The sequence below is a fragment of the Lutra lutra genome, chromosome 8 (genome assembly GCF_902655055.1).
Source record: "Lutra lutra chromosome 8, mLutLut1.2, whole genome shotgun sequence".
In the NCBI taxonomy this organism is placed as follows: Eukaryota; Metazoa; Chordata; class Mammalia; order Carnivora; family Mustelidae; genus Lutra; species Lutra lutra.
Window position 1 is genome coordinate 42204428 of NC_062285.1, and position 16752 is coordinate 42221179.

General features: G+C 52.7%; 1 protein-coding gene across 3 annotated transcripts; it reads right to left on the bottom strand.

Annotated features, from left to right (window-relative positions):
* Positions 1–149: 149 nt before the first annotated feature.
* Positions 150–13249, bottom strand: TNFRSF1A (TNF receptor superfamily member 1A). Of its 3 annotated transcripts, XM_047743137.1 has the most exons (11): positions 12779–13249; positions 11311–11408; positions 5394–5547; positions 5012–5140; positions 4662–4811; positions 4349–4427; positions 2246–2319; positions 2009–2119; positions 1673–1701; positions 1201–1495; positions 150–1047 (listed from the first exon to the last, which is right to left on the bottom strand). In XM_047743137.1, the coding sequence occupies exons 3-11, from the start codon at positions 5503–5505 to the stop codon at positions 731–733; spliced, it is 1296 nt and encodes a 431-aa protein (XP_047599093.1). In that variant the 5' UTR covers positions 5506–5547; positions 11311–11408; positions 12779–13249; the 3' UTR covers positions 150–730. The 3 variants fall into 3 exon arrangements, with proteins under 3 accessions (XP_047599093.1, XP_047599091.1, XP_047599092.1); XM_047743135.1 differs by lacking the exon at positions 11311–11408 and having other exon boundaries at positions 12779–13248; XM_047743136.1 differs by lacking the exons at positions 11311–11408; positions 12779–13249 and adding an exon at positions 9731–9757.
* Between the last annotated feature and the right edge of the window lie 3503 nt (positions 13250–16752).

Below are 16752 nucleotides of genomic sequence, written 5' to 3' on the forward strand. Positions count from 1 at the left end.
GGTAACAGAATCACAGAATTCGCACAGGCTACTCTGTCAGCTGATGGGGTGCCTGGCCCAATCTCAGGGCATTTCCCATCTCCCACCCCACATCAGGCGCGGGTCTCTGCCCCAGCCTCCCACACCCACCACTCAGAAGGACCATCCCCTCCAGAGCAGAGCTTTAATTCCAGAGTTTTAGTGTATTTACAAAAGTCCACAGCTCCAGCTGGCAGCCCCATTGTTCTGTGCTCGCGCCTGCCTTCGGACAGGTCAGCTCATTCTTTGCTTGTGCAGGCAGGGGGCAGAGGGGTGCCCAGTTTCTATTAGTGTAACATAAATGATACAAAGATTGCTTATCTACTGTGAAAAAGGCCCAGGGACCAACCAGAAGCCCCTAAGCTGCCTTTGGTTCTCCAAACCCAAAATAGGCGGTGAGGCGGGGCACCCCATCTCTGCAGCCACAAGCATGGGCTTCTGGCACACTCAGCCTCTCTCAGGATCACACACACACACACACACACCTCTGCCTCACACACACAAGGCTGAGCCCCTGGCAGCGCTCCAGCAGCTGAGAAAATCTATATACACTTGGAGAGTAGCACCAAGTAGGTAGCTGGCAGCCATGCTTGCCCTTCCAAGGCCCTCGTCCAGAAAAACGGTCCGAAAGGCATCCAGCACGGTCCTTCCGGCCCCCCGCGAGGAGGCAGCGGTCGTTAAGGGCAGGCCCCTCCCAGGGAGGGTCGTGGCCTCATCGCAGGAGGCGGGGCGCCGGCGAGAGGGAGGCTGGGGCACACAGCGCCTCCTCGATGTCCTCCAGGCAGCCCAGCAGGTCCATGTCGCGGAGCACGCGGCCCAGCAGCTCCAGCGTGGCCTCGCGCCGTGGCATACGCCGCCGCCAGGCCGCCAGCATGCTGTAGTGGGCCTCCCGCAGGCAGCGCCCGTTCTGCAGCTCCAGCCGCTCGATCTCGTGCTCGCTCAGCCCCAGCCGGCGCACAAACTCCTTCCAGCGCGACGGGGGCACGCCGTCCACCACAGCATACAGCGTCGCCGGGTCTGCGGGGTCGGCTGCGGGGAAGCAGGCGGTGAGCCTCCCACCGGCCGGCGATAGCGGCCGCCCGGCCCGGCCCCGGCCCCGCCTCCTGCCCCGCCCCCGCTCCCCCCATCTCCACGCACGCGCACTCTAGGAGCCCCGCCCACCTGCTGCGGCTGGGAACTCACCTTCTGCGCGCTGACTGTGGGTGCTGTCCTCCCACTTCTGAACTGGGATGGGAATGGGGGTGGAGGCTGGAGCCGCGGTGAGGATGGGGCCAGCCTCCTGGTAGGGTGGGGCCATCTCTCCAGAGTCTGACGGAGCCCTTAACTTAGACCAGTCACGTGGGGTGAAGACGGACCTGGGGGTGAAGGTGGGGTTGGGGATGGGACTGAAGCCCGGGATGGGACTGAAGCCCGTGGTGGGACTGAAGCCTGTAGTGGGACTGAAACCTGGAACCGAGGCCAGGGTCTCAGGCTCCCCCTAAAAGAGAGAAGGCACAGCATTAGCAAAGGAGAGGAAAAACAGCCCTAACCCTCTTTAATCTTGAAGGGGGCTGGGATTAGAGAGAGTTAGGGTGGGGGGGTGTTCATTTGGGTACCACAGGATTATAATGGAAAATCAGGGAAGGTTGGGGGTAGGTTCCTAGTTTCATCTTACCTCCTTTGTAGGTGTCAATTTCCCACAAACTGAGAAAAAAGAAACAAAGCGTCACAAATTTCACTTCCTCTCTCAGCCCTGGCGCCCATACTGGGGCTGGCCATGGGGACTTGTGGTGACATGCTTCAGGGCTAAAGTGGCCCCAGGGACAAGAGAACTACTGATGCAATGTGACCTTTCACAAGCCATCGGAGCTATCTCCTGCCAACAAGGTTCTCAGCAGCAAACTAAGGGGACACTCCTCATACCCCTCCATGTTGGTCCATCTTGCCCATTCACCCTCCTCCCACATCCCTGCCAGCATGCTTTCCCCTCCCAAAGGCCCCACTCACTCACCAGTGGAGAAGAACCTGGGCATCTGCCGTTGGTAGCGGCACATTAAAACAATGGAGAAGGATAAAACACAAATGCCAAAGAAGATCACCAGGGGCAACAGCACTGTGGTACCTGGAGACAAGGCAGGCTGTGGTCAGAGGAGGGGGCAGCAGGAGGCAGCAGGGCTGGCTGGGTGGGTGGAAGGTCAAGGATTAGGACAGGGCAGGTGAGCATGGGAACAGGGTGATCTGTCCTCACCTGGGTCCTGAGGGACCGTAACCTTTTCCACAGGGAGAAGACACAACTTTGTGCACTCTGTGTTTTCCTTACAGCTAAAAGAAGAGATAGCACAGGTAAATAGGATTCCTCCCATAAGAGGAAGACAGGGGGGAAAGACAAAAAACAAAAAACTCCACAGTGTTGCAAATCCTTTGCTTTATGATTATTTTAGCTCTCTCTTGATATAATGGAAAATGAAACCTCTGCTGGGAAATTAAACTGCTCCTGATGGAGAGGCATGAAACCCAAGTTAATCACAAAATCATTAACTGATCTCCAGGAGGCTGTGTAGAAAAAAAGTTAAAAGCAGTGAGAGGCGGGGCATGAATTGCAGCCCCTTCATAGGCTAGCAGTGTGACTCCAAGCAAGTCATTTAACCGGTAAGCTTCAGTTTGCTGATCTGTAAAATGAGGCTCTTGCCCACCTGCCAGAATTGAGGAGTTAAGTGAGATCCGTCTGCCTGACATATAGTAAGTGCTCAATAAATGGTAACAGTAACTGAATTGTTTTACTGATGAGAATCCCATGGTAAAGAGAGACTGGAAAGATTTTTCTTCAGATAAACAATCCCTGACTTTGAGAGAGGGGTCAAACATGCATGTGAAAAGTTTTGAAATACATATTATTGGGGTGAGCCAGAGAGTACTCTCAAACAAGCACATCTTTCTCTCTGACCACAGCCTGCCTTGTCTCCAGGTACCACAGTGCTGTTGCCCCTGGTGAGCATGGAGTGATAAGAACTCCATGGAGGGCTAAAAGGAGCTCAGGAGAAGGTGAGTTCTCAGCGGGAATCTGAAAGCAGGTAGAGGCACTTTTGCCCACCTCAGAAGCCCCTGGTGAGAACCTCATGGAATGAGTGTGAAAGCTCTCTGAAGCAGCAGAGCAGACTCGGTAGAAAAAGAAAAGGGGTGCCTGGGTGGCTCAGTGGGTTAAAGTTTCTGCCTTCAGCTCAGGTCATGATCCCAGGTCCTGGGATCGAGCCCCACATGGGGCTCTCTGCTCAGCAGGGAGCCTGCTTCTCCCCTCTCTCTCTCTGCCTGCCTCTCTGCTTACTTGTGATCTCTGTCTGTCAAATAAATAAATAAAGTCTTTAAAAAAAAAAAAAAAGAAAACAAATAGTTCAGTGTCAGACACTTTGTAGCTCTATAACCGTCCAAGTGAATGTCATCAGCTTTATTTTAAAGGTGAGAAAACTAAAGCTCCCAGATGTTAAGTAACTTGCCCAAGGTCACACAGCCTAAGTGGCTCCACTGATTTTTTTTTTTTTTTTAAGATTTTATCTATTCATTTGACAGACAGAGATCACAAGTAGGCAGAGAGGCAGGCAGAGAGAGAGGGGGAAGCAGGCTCCCCGCCGAGCAGAGAGCCCGACGCGGGGCTCGATCCCAGGACCCCGGGATCACAACCCGAGCCGAAGGCAGAGGCTTTAACCACTGAGCCACCCAGGCACCCCTCCACTGATATTTAAACCCAGATCAACTGAACTTTAGAACCTTCAGAGTTCCTTCTTTGCAAGCAAGTGTGTAAGACTAGGCTCCATGGAGCCAAAAGAGATAAGGAGGCCTGAACAGAGACTGGGAAAGAAATACCATATTGCAGCAAAGATGCCATCAGTGATAAGAAGCACCATCACTATACACACACACACACACACACACACACACACACACACACACACAGCTGCCAGTTAAACCATGATACCTCATCAATTATTAGATGAAGCCTGATTTCAGAGATGTGAAAATGCACGTCCTAGAATCAATGAACTGTAGTAGATCCTGTCACCCCAAAATCCAAATGTCTGAATTAAAAGAACTGCAAGTCTGTGAAGTATGAGCCTCCATTCCCAAAGACTTCTTCAGATTTTAGGAGCAAGTCCCCAGGGGGTGGAGGGAAGGAGTAGCAGGAAGGACTGTCTGGTGTACTGACACGAAGTATCAGCCACTCAAACAGCCAGTAAGAGCCAGAGCATCTTGGGGTTTCTTCCTTGCCCTGCTGTGGCTCTCACCTGAAGCCACCCCGTCCCACCCCAAACCCCCTCCCCACCCAATCCAGTGCCCAGCAGATGGCAGAGATACTCACTGAACACAGGGTATGCATTGATGGTCTCTTAGAAAGAAACCCGCGTGGCAGGTGCACACTGTGTTCTGTTTCTCTGTGCCTGTAGAGAGAGATGCAGCACAGCTAGGGGAGGGCCGCCCTGCAACCCCAAGGATCACGGGGAAAGCCAGAAGGGGCAGGGGGGTAGATGGCCAGAGTGGAGGTGGTCCCACGGACTTCGGGATGGGAAGGAGTGAAAATGTTGCGTGGACGGGGGCGGCACAGAGGCAGAGAGCTTCCTCCTGAGCCTGAGCCGGGGCCACCCTGAGGCAGGGGTTGGGAGAGCCATGCTCACAGGAGATGTGCACTGTGCCATTGAGGCAGAGGCTGCAGTTCACGCACTGGAAAAGGGTGTCACCCCAGTAACGCCGGTACTGGTTCTCCCGGCAGCCGCACACAGTGTCCTGGGACACAGTGCAAGGAGAAATCTCCACCTGGTTCATTTCTGGAGAGGGAGGAGATGGAGTGTGAGCCCCTGCCCCTCTCTGTACACACGTCCCCACCCATACACTCACCCATTGCACAAGCATTCCCGCCCACACCCACCTGCAGAGATCTGTCTGCCCTCGCACATAGGCGCACGCACTGCTCTAACCTAGCTACCTGACACTCTGTTCAGAGCCCTTGCCACCTCCTAAGACTCACCTTTTCGGCATTTGGAGCAACTGAGGCACTGTCTGAGGTGGTTCTCTGAAGCTGTAAAGGTGCCGTTTTCACATTCCCTGCAGTCTGTGTCCAGCCCCAGGCCAGGACAATCCTTGTACAGGTAGGTCCCTATGATGGAGTAGCAGGGTTAGGTAACAGCGAGAGCTCAAGGAAGGAACCCCCGCTAGAGAGAACAGCCAGGATCCCCCCACCCCACCCCAAGTGTCTAAGAGAGGAAAGAAGGGACAAAATCCCAGTCCAGGAGAGGCAGCAAAGTCAGGAGACTGGAGGTAAGGTTCCAGGTTCTAGAACCTCTGGAAAAGGCAAAGGAAGAAGCAGGACCCCATCACTGAGCAGGTTCGCTGTTACCACTTTCTCCTACCTTTGTGGCACTTCGTACAGCAAATGGAATTATCTTGAGGGTGAATATATTTTCCTTGGGGACACAGAACAGCTCTCTTCTCCCGGTCCCTGACGTGAGGGACCAGTGCCATAACCCTTAAGGGGTATATTTCCACCAACAAGGCCAGGAGCACCTGGGGAAGAGTCAGACAGAGGAGATCCCATCAGGAGAGGGTGGATGGGAGCCTTGGAGGTAGCAAGTCAAAGCCTTCCCAGCACAAGTCCTTTCTCAGTGGAACATTCTCCCCAGGCCACTCCTGCTCACACTCCATGTTCTTCCTCTAAGCTCAGACAGGTGGCCCCACGTGATCCAGCGCTTAATTCTTCCCTAGTTGTTCTGTGGACTAATTTTTGTCCTTCCAGGTCAAGGCTAGTGGACCCCAGGCCTGAGCTCTATTTCATCCTTCTTTCCCCATAGCAGCTAATAGTGCTGGACACAGGGCAGGTGTTTAAGGAAGGGTGGTGGTTGTTGTTGTTGTTGTTTTGATTGGGAACTAGCAAGTGACTTCAATTATGGCCCTTCCTTCCAACAAGGAGCCCTAAGAATTGGGGTGACGTTTCTCTATCAGGACGCTATGATCACAGTGTATTCGCCTTGTGAACATTCACAGAGGTGAACAGTTAGGTAGGATCTGTGCACTTTCCTGGATTGTGTTCTATTGGCAAAAATGTTTTTTATAAAATCAGATTGGCGTGGAAATAAGTGATGTTTCTGTGGGCACCATTCCTGGGGAGTGGGCAGAAGCAAAAGGAAGAATTTCTTTATACATCTTTATCAGAACCTCACTTAGGAGGGTGTCTGGGTGGATCAGTGCTTTCAGCCTCTGCCTCCGGCTCAGGTCATGATCGTGCTCTCTGCTCAGCAGGGAGCCTGCTTCCCCTCTTTCTTTGCCTGCCTCTCTGCCTATTTGTGACCTCTCTCTGTCAAATAAATTTAAAAATCTTAAAAAAAAAAAAAAAAAGAACCTCACTTAAGATTTTGCCCTGGGCCTCCAGGCCATATCCCCTTCCATCACTAAATCTGCAGAGGCTCCAGGCTGGCCAGGGCAAATGGGGAGAGGAGTAAAAGGGAAAGTTCTGGGTCAGGAATGAGGTAGGTGACTGATGAAGTTTAGGAGAGGACAAAGGCATGTAGGTTCCACGCAGCTGGAGCTGGCCAGAAGTGGGTGGTCGGGCTCAAAGGACCAGCAAGTCTAGAGCTGAGGGTGGATGTGGGAGTCCTGAAGCCCTCTGCACACCAGGGCATTCTGGGAGGCATGTTCACAGTCTCGCGCGAGCGCACGGCAACGGAATCACCTGCTCCGTTCTGGCCTCAGAGCCAGGAACAGCAAAGCCAGGAGTGGGGGTCGAGTTCCAACCCAGACTTTGTCCCTTGATCTCCGGTCAGCCTCTTTCTGACTCTCCTTGGGCCTGGGTTTGTTTTTCCCTCTGTTATACAAGCCACTTTATGTCAAGATAAGAGGATGTCCTCAAACTGTGTTAAACACTGGGAAGCAACAGGCTAATAATCAGATCACAGAAACCCCCATCTGGGACAGGAGGGCATGGCAGCCCACCGTGGCCTGGGCAGGCAGGCAGGTAGGCAGGTAGGGAGGTCATGCTCGGAGGCACCCTCTGGGGGACGCTGCAGCCTGGAAGCTGGAGGCTCAGCCAAGAACGGAAACCACCCTGTGCAACACAGCAGCAAGAGCTGTTGCGAGGGCAGCACCCTCCTTGGCCCACTCCGGAACTGTCATCTCCCCTGAACAAGATTGGGGCATTCAGGACAACAGGAAGAGTTTGGGGTGGTTATGGGAAGAACTTCCCAATCCTGAAAGTGTGGTTCCTTTCCCTGAAGAAGAGCTCTCAGTGCCTAAGGTTACTGGCACTTAAAATTCCATGGGAGTCCGCCCACCCCTCCACCCCCAGGAGCACAGCCAAGCAGCAGAGACAGAGTCAGGGAGAAAAACTAGGGGCTCCAGTTCTGGGACAGCCTTGGTGGGGAGCTTTTCGGGGACCACTGGCCTGTGAGGTATAAGCTTCCCAGGAATGGGAGTGAGGAAGGGAGACATTAGGCTTTCTGAAGCCTAGTGTCTCCTTCCCTCTCCAGCACTTTGGGGGTTAAGTCAGATCCGGGAAAGGGAAATCTTTTCCCAGCAGCTCCGCCCAGTGACTCAAGCCAGGGAGGGAGGGCATCTAGGGGAAGGGAGAGAGAACGAGCAGCTTCCCCAGCTCCTCAAGGGTCATGAGTCAGCACAAAGACAGAGGGACTAGCCAGCCATTAAGACCCCATGTGAGCCCTTCATCCTGTGTGCCAGGCTCTCCCTCCAATCCCCACCCGGAGTACACTTCCTCCCCCTCCCCCTCGCTCTCAAAAGAGCCAGGCAAAGGACCCCTGTCCCACTTGGGCCACGTATTTCGGGAAATGGCTCCCTCTCCTATTCCATCCCAAAGGGAAGTCTCCTCAACCCCTGGCTTCCTCCCATCGGGGTCACTATCCACCCCTCCCTGAGGGGCCTCTCAGCTCCTTCCCGCCCATTAGCATCCTTCCTTTAGACCAGGCCCCGCCCTGGCTCCTCCTCCGCATTTGACCAGTCCCCAACCGACAGGCCCTTTCGCTGGGTTCTCACAGGAGCCCCCTGACACTCCCCAGCTCCAAAAGAAAGCAAACCAAGGCTGCCCTCCCACCCGGGGTTCACTGCATTCCCACAGCCTGGCTGGTTCTAACCAGTGGGGTTGGGGTTGGGGACTTCCCTGGGGTCCCCAAACAACCCTTAGGAAATAAGGCCAGTTCTGAGTCTCCACAGCCCTCTCCCCTGCCCCAGCAAGTCCACTGGCAGCTGAGGAAACATTCCAGAACCCTGAACACCCACGTCCAGGAGTGAGGAAGCAGGCGAGAAGAGATGGAAGAAGGCCAGCCCTATTTCCCAGGTCTCTGTAGCCCCCACAATGCCCCAGCCAGCCTTCTCTGACCCCTAGTAGCCAGGGCCTCAGGCATGGGCTGGCTTCAAGGAGCAGGTCCTCAGTCGCTGTACCCTGCAGCTAAATTAGGAGGTAAGCAAGCTCTGAGCCCCAAGACCCTAGCCAGCCTGCACCTGTCATCAGGAGCAGGGGAAAGGCAGGAAGCTGGGAGGTGCCTGTGGAGAGCCAGTTGAGGGGGTGGCCCAGCACCCCTCTGACTCCCCCACAACTTCCGCCTGGGGAGACTTTAAAGTGTGACTTCCTGTGCTGGGGCTGCAAAGGGGGCGGAGAAGCCCGAGGAGAAATCGAGAGAGTGTGAGGGACCCTGTGGTCTAACCCTGGCCCAGCACCTCCAGACCTTAGCTGGGCCCTTCCCCTGCATTAATTTGCTCATTAAATGAAAATGCGTTTGTTCTTGGAATGTCAAAATTTCTGGGGAGTTTTATGACAGCTTCTCCTCTAAGAGCTCAGTTGCAATCCCACCTCCTTCCCCTGAAGCCCCCCATTAATCCCACTTCCCCCGCTCAAGCTCATTAGATGCTCAGCCCCCTGTGATCTTCAATACCGCGGATTAACAATATCTACTTTTGGCTCTTGTTATAATTATCCTGGGGAGTAGATATGATCTCCCCAAACAGACCATAAACTCTATGAGATGAGCGATCAGAGAGAGAGTGTGGTCAGAGATAGCATCTTATCCTCCTGGGTATCTCCTCAGCTCCCAAAATGAAAGGAGCAAAGTAAGTAATGATGGGTTGGCCAGTCTAACAACTCATCTGTGCTCCCCTCCAGCTGAAGCCACTGCTTCCCAGAGAGGGAAGGAGAGAGTCAGCGCCCCTTGTAAGAACAGACTTGCCTCCTGGGGAGAGTTTTCAAACCATGCCCAGTCCTTCCCACACACATGCACACCCACCCACACGCTCCCCCGCCGGAGAGTCTCCTGAGCATCACTGCTGACTGAAGGCAGCCCATAGGAATGATAGGAAGGCAGAAAAGGGTTTGAGAAGCCCCGCTCTAGCCTGTTAGTTGCGTACTTCATCTGGCTATTCCCGAACTCTTAAGGTGCCCCATACTCAATGGATCCATCTCCTGGGCTAGACAAATGTCACACAACATACTTCTCAGCACCAGTACCGAAAGCTTTGGGGCCCTTCTCTCCTCGAGCGCCCTCCCCACCGCACCTCCCCACCCAGTCCCAATCCATTGGGTCTGCCGGTTCATCTTGCCAGTCCTCCTTCTGTGATCTCTCAGTCCTGCCATACCCACGGGTTGCCTCACACTTGGATTATTGCAACTGTCTTCCCGCTGACTGCTCCAATCCATCCTACACACTCTGTCTGTGTTCACGCTTCAGCTTGTACTTCTCCAGAGCCTGACCTGGAACATCATGTCCACAGGTCCCTCCTTCCCTGAATGAGCACTTGCAGAGGTCCCTTGCTGCTATTCTGAACATTCTCAGATGCCATGGGCCCTCAGAGAAGTGTTTCTGAATGAATGAAAGAATGAATGAATGAATGGATGGATGGATTCCTCTACCTTGGACCCCATTCAAGATTCTCTCTTCATTTCCTCCCCCAATCCCTCCAATTTTCTCATTCTTATTTATTCTCGTTCCTCAACCTGTTCCTTCCACTCCAGCCAAGGGGTCCTTCCATCCCTACCTACTCCCAACACAAAATCCCACCTCTCCCTTCCCCTCCTCTCCCCAAACCAGTCTCCCTTCTTTCCAGCCACGCTGCCAGCCACTGACTTCGAATCTCAGCCCCAAAACCACTTTTCTGTAAGGTTTTCCCTTCCTCATTCCATCTGACCCATGCCTGTTCCTTGATTCATGCAACAAAGAGTTAGGGAGCACCACTGCTCATGCGCCCCATTCTCTGCTGGGTCAGAGACAGCAGTCTAGGCAGAGGGTGCTCCTGGAGCACCACCAGAGTGGAGGCAGCTGGGTGACGCTCATTCCCTTCCCTGGTTCTGCCTCCCATCTCCCCCTCAGTGTTCTAGGACACCACACCAAAACGCTTTTGTGGATATTTTCCCCCTAGACTGTGCTGAAACCATTTTTTGTCTGTAAGCTGTCTTGGGTCCCAGACTATAAACTCCTTGAGAACGGCAAAATCCTACGGGCTTTGTCCCAGTCTCTCCAGTATTCTTCCCCAGTATCCCCCCACACAAGCATAACTCCAGTGCTCAGTGTTGCCCACTGAATGGCGAGCAATTGAAAAGCTTGGACAGACCTCCATACCTTCTGTTTCCCCTCCGGCTCCAGGCGGAGTTTGGGTCCCACAGAGCTGAGCTTGGGTCCCTCACCGTCTCCACCCCAGCCCCCAAGCACTTTCCTTTATCTGTGGAGACTACCCATACCTTCTGTTTTCTAAACACAGTAGCCACCAAACAATACTACTAACAGGAACAAGACAAATCTAAGTGCTTTCCACTTGCTATACCTTACTCCTCTACTAGAATGTAGACTCCATGGGGACAGATATTTTGTTCACTGCTGTCATCCCAGCACTTAAAATAATGTCTAGTACAGACCCAACACTTGATAAGTTGAATACTTAACCCACAATTGACCTTGAACAACACAGAAGTTAGGAGCACCAGGCAACACCCCTCCCTTAATGAAAAATCCATGTGTAACTTTTGACTCCCCCAAAACTTAACGACTCATAGCCTACCTTTGACTAGAAGCCAAATCAAGGGCGGAAACAATTGATTAACATACATTTTGTATGTTCTGTGTTTATACCATATTTTTACCATCAAGTAGGCTAGAGAAATGAAAATGTCATTAAGAAAATCATAAACAGATAATACATTTACAGTTCTGTAGTTAATGGGGAAAATCTGCACATAAGTGGACCTGTGTGGTTCAAACCCCTATTGTTCAAAGGTCAACTGTGTATCAATCTACTTAATCTTCAGAACGACATTTGGAGGTACTGTTTATTACATACGTTTTAGAGATAAAGAAACTAGGACATGGAAGGTTCTGTAGCCTGCCCAAGTTCAGGCAACTAGTCAGTGAGGGAGCCAGGATTTAAATCCAAGTGATCTACCCCTTAAGAGAGAACAGAAGTAAGACCAGGCAGCTGGAGGGGGGCAGAGGGAGCCTGGGAGAAGGACAACCTTGAGAGAAGTCAAGAGAGGGGACTGGGGAGACAGGAGGTGGGAGAGTGAGAAGAACAGTGAGGCCCAAATGGAGAGAGGTGCTGACTGGGGGGATCAGGGTCTAGAAATGTGGACTCCAGCACAGAAGAGAGGGAGAGGGAAGAACCAAAGAGAAAAAGTTTCAAAAAAGGAGACTCTCATGGGGAAACCGATAGAAAAGATGGGAATGCTTAGGAGAGACAGGACAAGACCCAGAGAAGAGGGGAGGAGAGGAGAGTGGGGAAGACCTAGGCTAGGGACGGGCAAAGACCTAGAAGAAACCAGCCAGCACAAGCCAGGAAAATCCACCCCAGCAGTTGGGAGAGAGGAGCTTGGAGTATGACACAGGATGACTCCAGGACAGGCAGGGAGATCAAGGATACACTGAAATGAGGCTGAGGCACAAGAAAGGGACATTTTCCAGTGACGAAAACAACTTTCTACTAACTTCCCCAAACCACGCTGTAAAAGAAGAAACCAAGAGACTGTTGTTTAGGCCTGTGGGAAGGGGGCCGGAAGGCTGGCACAGGGACAGGACTGGACCAGGTGGAGGTGGGGCTAGTTGTCCAACAGAGGCCACCCATCTAGAAGCTGAGCCAGAGGCAGGGGGTGCAGAATGCCTCCAGGTGGGCGTCCTGGCCCCAGGGAGTGCACTGAGGACACTCTCTGTGGGGTTGCCCTGCCCCTGTCCAGTTCCCACTCTACTCCCAAATATGCCCCTCCACACAGGCAAAAACACATAGCATCCCAAACTTACCCACAACCCATAGCCGTTCCCTGACTCAGTTTCCCCCTTCACTAGCATCCGACTCCTATCCTCTGCCAGGGTTTACTCAGCCCGGGCCCAAGGGCAGCCTCCCCACACACGGTCCACCCCACACACACACCCGCTGGCCAGCTGACCAGAGGACAGAATTCTGAATCATGGGGACTCCGAGGGCTGAATGCCGTTCTTCCATTCCTTTCCTTACTCTCCGGAATCTGCCCCACCCTCGGGGATCACCTGCCCCCACATTCCCGGCCACCTCCTAGCCCCAGCAAACTTCCTTGGTTGTCCTCTGGTTCCCTTTCACTGTCCCCCTGGCCTCCGACTCAGGGCCGGCGGCCCGAATGAGGAACCCGAACTTCTGGCCGCGTTTGAAGTGAGGCCACGCTGGCCCGAGGCCGGGGGCGGGAGAAGGGCCCACTGGGGCCAGGCGGCGTCCTCTCCTTCTCTCTTACCCCTCCTCCCCCTCCCCTTCCCCCAGCCCACTCGGCCCCCATCCCAGGGCTCACCAGTGGCAGCAGCAGGCCAGGCACGGTGGGGAGGCCCATGACCGGCCAGCGGTGGCCTCTTACTCCCCCATCAGGGCTCAGGCAGTGGTGGCGGCGGCGGCGGCGGAGTCCGGGACGTGCGGGCCCGCCGGGTCCCAAGAGCAGCCTGGGGCCGCTGGCAGGGGAGCTGAGGTGGAGACTGGGGTGAGGATCACGGCTCAGTCCCGGGCCAGGATCTCCAACCCCAAAGGCCGGAGCTGGAGCCCGAGTCCTGAGAACTGGGAGAAAATTAAAGCAGAAAGGAGCGAGGAGGTGGGAGGGAAGGGAGAGCGGCAGATGGGGTGTTGCAACTGCGGGACAGGAAGAGCCTGGGGGAGGAGAAGGGAGGAGGCGGGAGGAGGGGGCGAAGGGCTGTAACCCTTTGGAGCTCAGTCAGAGGCGCCCGAGTCCTGGATCCAGCGGCCTCTGGCCCCCAACCCACCAATCCGACCCCTCCCGAGCCAACACCAAGGGACCCTAAGCCCCTCCCTCCTCACTCATCCGGTCACCGACTCAGGGCTTTGGAGTCACAGTCACTGGGTTCCAGCTCAGAAGGCTCTACTTTTTAGCTCGGTGGTCCTGGACCAGCAAACTATGCTCTGCGAGGCTGTCTTCCAATTTGCCACATGGAGAGAACCTAGCTCAGGGGGTGGGTGTAAGGGTTTTACTGAGACAAAACAGGTTGAGTGTCTGACCCATGACAGTACTCAGTGCTCCTTAGTAGCTCTTCCCTTGCCCCCCAAGTTCTCCACTGACACCCTAGTCTCCCACTTTCTTGGGTGTTTATCCCTCCAACCCAGACCCAGAGGGAACCCTCACCCTAGTTTTCCATCCTGACTGGGGCCCTGACACCCTCCCCCCACTACTCTGTTCTCATCCACCCTGCCTGGCTGGGGCCCCTAGCTGCTGATCCTGGCTCCCCCACAGAAAATCGAGGGACCTGAGGCAAAACCTCCTCCGAGAGGCTCATTTACTAAGTGAGAGTAACATTGCCTGGCCCACCTACATGGGGGAAATGATGTCATGAGGATTAATGAGATCGTATCTGCGAAAATGCTTTGGAAATTAAAGATATTAATTAATATTAATATTATAATAATAATTATTGCTTAAAATGAAACATAAAGGGCAGCCAGAATACACACCCAAATGCAAAAAGGTAAAGGCAAACATAAAATAAATCACACAATACCATGAACCCCCACAAAACCAAAAAATTAAAACCCAAACCCCTCAACTTTATATATACATATGTGTGTGTGTATATATACGTATATATACACACACACATATGTATATATTTTTTTTTTTTAAAAAAGGGAGAACAACTGTTCAAAACCAACTGGGCAGTATGGTGGGGGTGGGGAGCAGTCCTACAGAAGGGGGCCTAGAACTTCCCCCTGGGAACAAAGAACAAAGAATAATATTAATTATTATTATAATATTAATATTAATTAATAATGGAAATTAAAGAAATTAAAGTTTTACCAGTACATTCTCAGTGCTCCTCTCCCAAATATTCTGATATATCAATCCTAATTGACCTTGAACATGATCTACCACAGCCTTCTGTTTTATAGGTAAGAAAACTGAGGCCTGGAGATACACATGCAGGTTCTCTGCATGCCAGCTGAAACCCGGGAGCCCCAACTTCAGCCCAAGGGCCCATTTTACTATGATAGACAACATTGCCACTTTTCTATCTGTCCCCTTGAGTCAGACACCATCCTCTGGGTATTTCAGGCCACTCCCGTTTGTGCAGGATATCTCCCAGATGAGTCCCACAACAAGGGTACAACTTTCACCCTAATAACCTCTGGGCACAATGACTTTCATAGTGCCCAGCCCAGGCATGAGGTACCCCCCCACACACAAAGGGAAACCAGAGAGGTCTTTGTGACTTGGAACCAGAGCTCCTGGCCCCTTCTCTCCTGGATCTACCAGCTGACCCCACCTCTTGTATGCCATCCTCCCTGGCTCTCAATGGCCTCCCCTCTTTGATCCTGAGGGCATGGCATCTGTAGAAGGGAATGGAGCTCACATGCCTGCTACCCAGGGCTGACTTCACCCCACCCTCCAGCTTCTGAAACAAGAAGTGTTTATCATACATTAAGCATTCAATAAGTGGTAGCAATGTTAGTAATTGCACAATTAACAGTATTCCCAATTAAGAACAACTTTAATGGGGCGCCTGGGTGGCTCAGTGGGTTAACCTCTGCCTTTGGCTCAGGTCATGGTCTCAGGGTCCTGGGATCGAGCCCCGCATCGAGCCCCGCATCGGGCTCTCTGCTCAGCAAGGAGCCTGCTTCTCTCTCTCTGCCTGCCTCTCCATCTACTTGTGATCTCTCTCTGTCAAATAAATAAATAAAATCTTTAAAAAATTTTAAAAAAAAGAACAACTTTAATGTCCTGTTTTTAATGTTACGATGAATTTTTAATAGTCTGCGTCACCTGTCAAAGCCATTACACATAGTCTGGCACAAGAGAGAGTTTCTTTCATCGTTTCGGTTAAATGTGTATTTACTTTAAATTTTGAAAAATTTGGTATTAAATTGTTCAATAAAATTCTGCCTTAAAAAGATGGTGAGAGGTGGGTGCTTATAGGCATATGAAAGGCTAACTAGTCTCATGGAGGAGGTGAGATTGTGGACATGACCCCTCCAGGGAAAGAAGAAATAATGGTGAGGGAGGGAATGGAAGAGATGGAGAAGCAGGAGAGGGGTGAACTAAGGCATGATGGAATTGGCTGTTAGGGCTTGTGAAGTAACAGATGAAGGGAAAAGAGCAGAGACCCCTCCCCCCATGCCACGTGTGTGTGTGTGTGTGTGTGTGTGTGTGTGTGTGTGTGTCTCCTCTCTCTCTCTCTCACACACACACACCTCCCACCCACACACACACAGTAGCAGTAGAGTGATCAAAAGGACACTGCTCCAAGTCTGGGTGACTTGGTTTCTAGCCCCAGCCCCATCACATGACTCCATGTCTCACAGGGAGCCGGGATGGGTCATAGCAGGAGACCTTGCTGGTTCTGTAAGAATTAGAAGCTTGGGCAAGTCACTTCACCTGCCAACCTCAATAAGGAAAAGAAAGCAACCTAAAGACTTTCTTCTCTGACACCCATTCTGACTCCTAACCCTGGGGTCCAAGGGTCTGTACAGATAAGAGATAAACAGCTCAGGGTGGAAATGCAGTGGGCCAGGAGAAACTCTAGTGTGGGTTGTGGGGGGAGGGGAGGAGGAGCTGATCACTCTCTTCCATGCTTTGTCGCACAGCCAGAGGAGAGGGTCTGGGGCCCGGGAGAGGAAAGGCCCAGAGAGCAAAGACAGGCTGAACCTGAGGGTTCGGACAGAGGTTGTGACACCACCATTTTCCCCTCATCAGCTCAAGTCTAGGAAAGGGAAGTCAGAAGTCCTCACGTCAGTTCCTGTCACAACCTTTTCTACCTCTCCGTTCCTTTTACTGCCTACCCCTCCTTCTCCAAGGTTCCCGTGGCTCCTCAGGACAGGGAAGATTGTAATTGAGAGGGGTAAGACCAAGGCAGCAGGGACTTGTCCTCGAAGATGATGAGGAAGAGTAACTTCCGGCTTCCTGGTATGATGCTAGAATGGAGGAAGGAACCGGGATTCCAAAAACCGGGGTTCCACTCACATCCCCATTGCTCCTTTAATACAAGCAGGAGGGCTCCTGCTGCTGCTCTCTGCAATGATGAGAGGATAAGAATATACCAGGCTTGGAGGCTCCAAACTGGCCTGTGTCTCATCCTCTCCCACACCCCACCCCTCCTAGCAGACTACTGGGCAGTTGATGGGGAGATGGGCAGGTGAGGGCATTATCTTGAGACTGGGTGCGGAGTCACTCCAATTGCACTTAGCAGTTGGAGAGGTGGATGACTGATGACGTAAGTAAAGTTGGGGAGGGAAAGGAAGTTCAAACAGTGGACGAGTGTGAGTCATCCC

Excerpts from the sequence above, each read along its gene's own strand:
- TNFRSF1A (XM_047743135.1), bottom strand. The coding sequence starts at position 12,817 with ATGGGCCTCCCCACCGTGCCTGGCCTGCTGCTGCCACTG. Across the intron at positions 5,548-12,778 it reads CTGGCCTGCTGCTGCCACTG|GTGCTCCTGGCCTTGTTGGT; the intron begins GTGAGCCCTGGG and ends ACTCTTCCCCAG. Across the intron at positions 4,812-5,011 it reads TTGCTCCAAATGCCGAAAAG|AAATGAACCAGGTGGAGATT; the intron begins GTGAGTCTTAGG and ends CTCCCTCTCCAG.